Below are 6,895 nucleotides of genomic sequence, written 5' to 3' on the forward strand. Positions count from 1 at the left end.
ATATCTAATATGCCTCTGGTTACATCAGTAACATAACGATTCTCGACTATCTAAGTCGAGTCTCTACTAATTCCCTGTTTCTAAGGGGTAGAACCTACCCGAATAACACACACACACACACACACACACACACACACACGCGCGCGCGCGCGCGCGCGCGAATACCATCAATATCTACTGGAGGGGCTGCGATGAAAGCGATAATAAATACAGAAGTTGCGGTCAATAAGGTAGGGATCATCAAAACACCAAACCATCCAATGTAAAGACGGTTTTCAGTGCTGGTTATCCAGTTACAGAAGCGACCCCATAGGTTTTCACTATCGCGTCTCTCTAAAATTGCAGTCATGGTAAAATCTTGTGTTTATTTAAATTTAATTATCAGGGACTCCCAAGCGCGCGCACGCGCACACACACACACACAGATATATATAAGTTAAACTCTCGAGTGTTACGCATTGATAACTTATGTCTATACTCACTTACATTAGTTATTTTCCGTTTACATAATAGTCCTGAAATTTGCAGATAAGTCCCTGGATATGAACAATGAACGATGTACTTTTTAGAAAATATATTATTGTACAAGACTACTCGCTTGGCGAGCCAACAACTGAGAGGCTCGCTCGGCGAGCGTGACCGTACATCAACCTGCAGAAAAACATGTTTTAATTCAATCTGTTCATGTCCAAGTATACCCATATGCACATATTGATTCCAGGAGGCACATTCGCTCTAAAAAAAAACCATTATGTAAGTGAGCATTAACACAGAAATCAAGCCTAACACAAGGGGCAACTAAATTCAACTTTGTAAATTTTCTCACAATTCACATAAACACACATAACCCAAATGGTGGTAACTAAACTATAGGAACTCACCAATCACTTCTGGCAACTTCATAACAGCTTAAGCATCAATTTCCCTGCTATTCTTCAATCCTATGCTTCAACACTTGCACCCATTAATCCACAAATCCACAATTGATTTTTCCCAAGTGGGAGAATGTTAGAATTTGTTCTAATATTTTGTGGGCAACAATCAATTGTAGGTTTTGGTTTTAATAAAAATAGACTGATGTTATGATCCATTTGATGATGATTTTGGCTCAATAAAAATGATCAATAGATAATGAGCTTTTGGTACCTATGGTTGCACGATTATAAATAGAGAGGTTTGTTATCACTCTGACAATTCTGCTCATTAGTGATTTGCTCAATTGAGAGCCTTAAGTTCCGGAGCATGTAAGTAGTAAAGGAAGACTCTTGTCCCATATCTCGGCGAGTCTGGGTAACCATGACTATGACTTTCATCAAGTAAATGTGTTCTAATTTGATATAATACCATGATTTTTGTGATTTAATCCTTACAATTTTTCCTCTGCCACTGGTAGCATGACATCTGAGCTTGAGTTCTAGAGTTGAGAGATGGCTAGGAATGGCTTGAGTTTTCTTCAATTACCTCGTCCAACGGTAGGGATTTATGATAATTGATTTCTTGACTGAACAGATGATGCTTATCGGTAATGTAATATCCCATACGACTTTAAAAATTGTTGACTGACCCTACAAATCAACATGAATCTTTTCAGTGTGTTTTTTACCCATAAGGTTATTGAAGAGAATAGAAAGTTATTTATACTAATGTCTACTACGACTAATATATGACTAATCTATATCTCCAATATTGAGTTCTAGAGAGTGGAGAAAAACACTTTTGTGAGTTGAGAGATGGCTAGCAATGACTTGATTTTTTTCAATTGCGCCTCGTCCTACGATAGGGATTTACGATAATTGATTTCTTGCGTGAAAGTCTTGCTAGATTCTCTAGATACTTGGGAGGTTTTAGAGAAAAACTATATCCAACCTCAATGTGAGACTACTTTGTCACAAAATGAGAAGAAAACTTTGATGAAATCGAAGAAGGGTCAACAAGCACTTGCCTTCATTCATAAGGTTAGGATGTAGCCATGTTTGAGAGGTGCCTAATGCAATCAAATTCAAATAAGCTTGAGAGATTTTGAAGTGATTGACAGGGTGAACAAGGCGAATCTACAAATTCTATACGTATAGATAATTAGAATCATTGCATACAAAGGAAACTTAATCGGCTTTAGATTTTGGAAAAATGGCATTTGCTAGTGTAAACCAAATGCAACGTTATGAATGAAACATAGATGTAATTATAGTTTTATTTTTAACACTCACCTCCAACGACCACTACAAGTTCTCTAAACCTTTAGCTAACCTTGTGGAGCAAAAAAGAATGACTATTTGCCAAAATGAAATGTTGAAGAAAAATAATCATGTTAGGAACATATTTGGCGCCAAAACAATGAAAGCTAGCAATCACAAATCTTGTCCAAATGTGATGTCAAATTAATAACAGTACACTTGTTTCTATAGAATTACACACTTTGCCAAGCCATAAGCAAGTCCATGATTGCACATTTAATCGATTCATAAATAAAAAGTACATATCAAAAGGAAATAAAAAGTAAAAAGCTAGGAAGAAAACACCGCCTTAGAAACATATATGACATGCATGTTCAATGAATGAATCCCTCAAATGTCATAAAACAATTCCTGAAATAGTTTCATCTGATCAGGAGGCAGAGCAATTGCCAAAGATAAGCTACCATCATTTGTTGAGCTTGGAATGATGAAAGATAACCCCTCATATGCAATCCCACCAGGTCCCATGAATACAGGTCTTCCCCAACCAAAGTCAGCATCATGGATTGGTAACCTTGCCCAGCTAGTGATACCAAGATTTGGACACTTAAAAGTATGTGCACCACGAACAAGAGCTTTCAAATCAGGTTGTAGCTCAAGATAGTCCAAAGCAGATCTCAAATAATCATTATCCATTTGTAATAATGCATTGTGAATTATGCTAGCAGCATACCATGTTGGTTTTGACATTAAATCCTCTGCTACTGCTATTGGAGTAGTTGTGAATATCACATTGCCAAAGTAGCCTTGTGGAAGTGAAGGTTGAAGCCTTGATCTTCCATCAGTTGCAATGTACAATTTGGTTTCTTGATCAACAGGAAGTGCTCTTGCCTTGCTTACACTTCTCCACACATGACCTGCTAACATCTCATAGGAGCTATAGTTGATAGTGTTTCCATCTTCTTTGGACTTACCCTTCATCTTCAAGATGTTGAGTTGTTCACGGGTTATCTTCAAGATAGACACTGGAACAGTGGTTTCTGAGTCTAGTTTTGCATGTTGCATTGATGGTGGAGGCTTGTATTCAATGTGATAAAAAATAGGTCGAGGTGGATCACGAGCATGGAGTAGTGTTCGATCAATGAACGGTGGGATGAAAACATCAAGGCCACGAGCTACATCTGACCATGAATTGATGAAGTGAAGACCAGAGGCTCCATCTGCTACATGATGTTGCATACCAACGCCTAAGGATACTCCTCCACATTTGAAACGCGTTACCTACATACATGCATTGTATAAAGTCAAAGTCAAATCAAAATTCGTAGGTTGGTGTGGGTCGGTTGAAGAAGCTATACTATTAATGTATGTGGGGAAATAGTTCATAATTGGTACTACTAGTACTGATATTAATGTTGCACCGAAATTTAAAGCTTAAACCTACGATATCGGCTTAGTGGTCTCAATTAATGACATTAATCTGGTTCAAATTATTGCAAAGAAAACAAAGTAAACTCATCGATCGTCATGTTTCACATGCCATGTCAACCATTTTTTTTAAAAGCTAAACTTTAATACCCATGTTTTTCTGTATATAGGCGTCACGCTTAAAAAAATAAATATAATAGTTATCGGTATGAATATTAGTGGATGTCCATGTCCTTCAATCTTCAACCTTCCTATAATCCCCATTAGTAAATGTATGGTTAGTGGTCTTTAATTGGTTTGATCATTCACTTGCTCATTTGTGTCCTATAAATAGGACCTATATTGTAATGTAAAGAATACACTTGAGAAGCAATACACTATACTCTCTTGTCCTCTCTTTGTTTCTTTCTCTCTATTCTTATATACTCCCTCCGTTTCAAAATACATGTCCAAGTCAATCACTTCACATATGCCAATGCACAATTTTGACCGTTAATATCTTTAATTATATAAATGAAAAAATTATAAAAATTTAATATTTTGAAAATATTTGTCGAGACAAATCAAACAACATCTTACATGTTAATATTTGTATTTATAGATTAGTTAAAAAAGTATGGTCAAAGTAAGTCAAGTGAATAGTGCACACTGCAAAAATTGGACATGTATTTTGAAACGGAGGGAGTACTTTATAATATCTTGCAATGCTACCCGGGAAAAAAGTTATCATATTTTTAAAGAATACTACTATGTCATTTCATTTTTTTTTAGTCAGCCTCGTAGCTAGAACTCACAAATTTTAAATGTGGAAAACTGAGGTGTCTGGGATTCGAACCCCAACCTGCATATATAATGCAATGTCACTACTAACTAAGTTAAGCCACATGGACACTATATCATTTCATTTTATTATAAAATTTAGATATTGTTAAGATTCTATAACAATTTATCAATTTTTTGTTAGATAGCTTAATGGTTAGAAATTCACCTATTAAGATACATGGAAGAGTTCGAACATTAGTCACTGTATATTGCAACATCCTTATCATTTGAGTTATACTCGAAGGGACTAACAATTTATCATTTTACATACATAATATATATATATATATATATATATATATATATATATATATATATATGAATGAAAATACAAAATAACGTTAAAATTAAGTGATTAATTTTATTTTTTTGAAGGAAAGTGATTTATTTCATTGAAAAGCAGTATCAAGATCATAAAAAGACTCAAGTATCCTGGATAAACTATATAATTTTTGTTTTCCATTCAATCAAAATAAGGTAAGGAATGGAGTAATAGTGAATATTTTTCTTAAATTCAACGACGACTTTGAAGTTTTATAAATATTACAGTGGGATAAATTTTAATATATTCAGTCAATAATATTTTACTTTTATACCATTTTATTATATTAATTAATTACTTCATAAAATATCTCAACAAATCTCCGCATAGTGAATAGTCATTTGACAAAAATATATATTTTAAAATGTCAGTGCTTATATAGTCATTAAAATCTTAATTAATTTTTGTAAAAAAAAATATCTTAATTCAGATGGCAAAATTACGATAATTTTATCCAGCAAAAAACAATTACGATATTACTTTAGCATTAATAAAGTTTCTATAATTTTAGCATTTTATATATTTGTCCTCTAATTATCCTAACTTTATCCTAACTTTTTTTTGAAGAAGCTAAATAGCCCACCTAAATTGGCACCGGAGAGAATCGAACCTGAGATCTTGCGGAGGAGCACACTCCCAAAACCCAAGCCAATACCACCAGGCCAACCCAAGTGGGTTAAAAATATCAACGATATTACTTTGATGATCTTCTATAGAGTTTAAATATTGTAGCCAAAATCAAAAGGTTCAATTAAAAGAAAAGTTTAAATATTTACTTTTTTTACTAAAAAAAGTTTAAAAATTATGTCTAAATTAAAATGTCCAATTCAATGAATTATACAAACAAATCCATACTTATCTGGTAAATATTATATTATATAAAAAAAGTATTACATATAGGAATATCGTAATATAATAATTAATATTCTTTTCCATCCAATTATATTCCTAACCTTAAATAAAAGGTGAGTAATTGCATGGACAGAAATGGAAAATGTCCTAAATTGAATTTAAAAAAAAAAGTTTGCGAAACGTGTGTTTAAAAAATGAAGTAACAGTTGAACAAACACGAATGAAAACGCACCTGCAACACCAACAATGGATACGTTTCAATACCAGCAGAATAATCCACGGCTGGGATTAACTGACGGAGGCGAAGCGTTGGAGCAAAGTCACCAAAGTCATCAACGGAAGCAGTGGTATCAGCCTCGACGAAGAGCACCCCTTGACCATCGCAATAAAGTTCAACACGACCATCTTCATCTCGGCGGAGACGGGCTGCCATTGGATAGAACGGGACCAACACCTTGCTTAGAGCCTCCTTCATAATCTTAGCGTCGAAGAAATTGGACGTGCCGTTTGGCCTGTAAAAGTACACGCTTGGTGTGTGAAAATTTGGAACCACCAAGTCGACGTTGGAGTTCCATAACGCCTTTCGCGGTGTCTCCTCTGCCGGACGCACCATCGTCGACTCTTTCACGTTGATCAACATCTCCACTTCAAAGTATACAAAAAACTTTTAATTATTAGTCATTCGTGTGAGTGATGGTAAATATAATAATTAAGCAAATTACATATACACATTTATTTAATTAAAATAAAAAATGTGAAACCAAAAGAAAAGAAAAATTGAAGATAATACTACTAATTATCCAGGCAGACAAAATAGTACTAGTATGACCGAAAGAGAGGACCTTACATTATTACCGAAAAAAAGAGATGCGAATAATGAATGTGAAGGAAAAGGAGGAATGATGAATGAGAGTGAGTTGGGATTTGGTGATGGAGGTGGTGCACTCATTTGATTTCTCTTTATTTATATTATGCGTTTTATCTTATCTTCTGTTGAACTAAATTTGGTCGTATTAAATTATGCAACACATTTGTTTGACTTTATACCTTCATTGGTGGGTTTTTTTTTTCTAGATTACATTTTCTTGTTTAGAGGGTATTTACCATCTATATCAACCAATCAAAATATAAGGTATAAAGTTAATACTTTTAATTTTTATTTAATTATAGACAAGATTACATTAGAGGTCCTTTATTTTATTTATTTGTAATATTTTGGTTCTTTATCTTTATTTTTTTCCGTTTAGGTCTTTTATCTCTTATAAAAGCACATATACATCCTTTTTCTCATTTTTTT

General features: G+C 33.9%; 1 protein-coding gene across 2 annotated transcripts; it reads right to left on the bottom strand.

The window, feature by feature from the left end:
- Positions 1–2,319: 2,319 nt before the first annotated feature.
- LOC146951608 (shikimate O-hydroxycinnamoyltransferase-like) lies at positions 2,320–6,613 on the bottom strand. Of its 2 annotated transcripts, none has more exons than XM_085747617.1 (3): positions 6,446–6,613; positions 5,831–6,243; positions 2,320–3,455 (listed from the first exon to the last, which is right to left on the bottom strand). In XM_085747617.1, the coding sequence occupies exons 2-3, from the start codon at positions 6,236–6,238 to the stop codon at positions 2,565–2,567; spliced, it is 1,299 nt and encodes a 432-aa protein (XP_085603743.1). In that variant the 5' UTR covers positions 6,239–6,243; positions 6,446–6,613; the 3' UTR covers positions 2,320–2,564. The 2 variants fall into 2 exon arrangements, with proteins under 2 accessions (XP_085603743.1, XP_085603744.1); XM_085747618.1 differs by having other exon boundaries at positions 6,389–6,541.
- Positions 6,614–6,895: the final 282 nt, after the last annotated feature.

This window comes from Medicago sativa, chromosome 2 (genome assembly GCF_051527215.1).
Source record: "Medicago sativa cultivar Bolivia chromosome 2, Bolivia_mono, whole genome shotgun sequence".
In the NCBI taxonomy this organism is placed as follows: Eukaryota; Viridiplantae; Streptophyta; class Magnoliopsida; order Fabales; family Fabaceae; genus Medicago; species Medicago sativa.

Excerpts from the sequence above, each read along its gene's own strand:
- LOC146951608 (XM_085747618.1), bottom strand. Across the intron at positions 3,456-5,830 it reads ATCCATTGTTGGTGTTGCAG|GTAACGCGTTTCAAATGTGG; the intron begins GTGCGTTTTCAT and ends GCATGTATGTAG.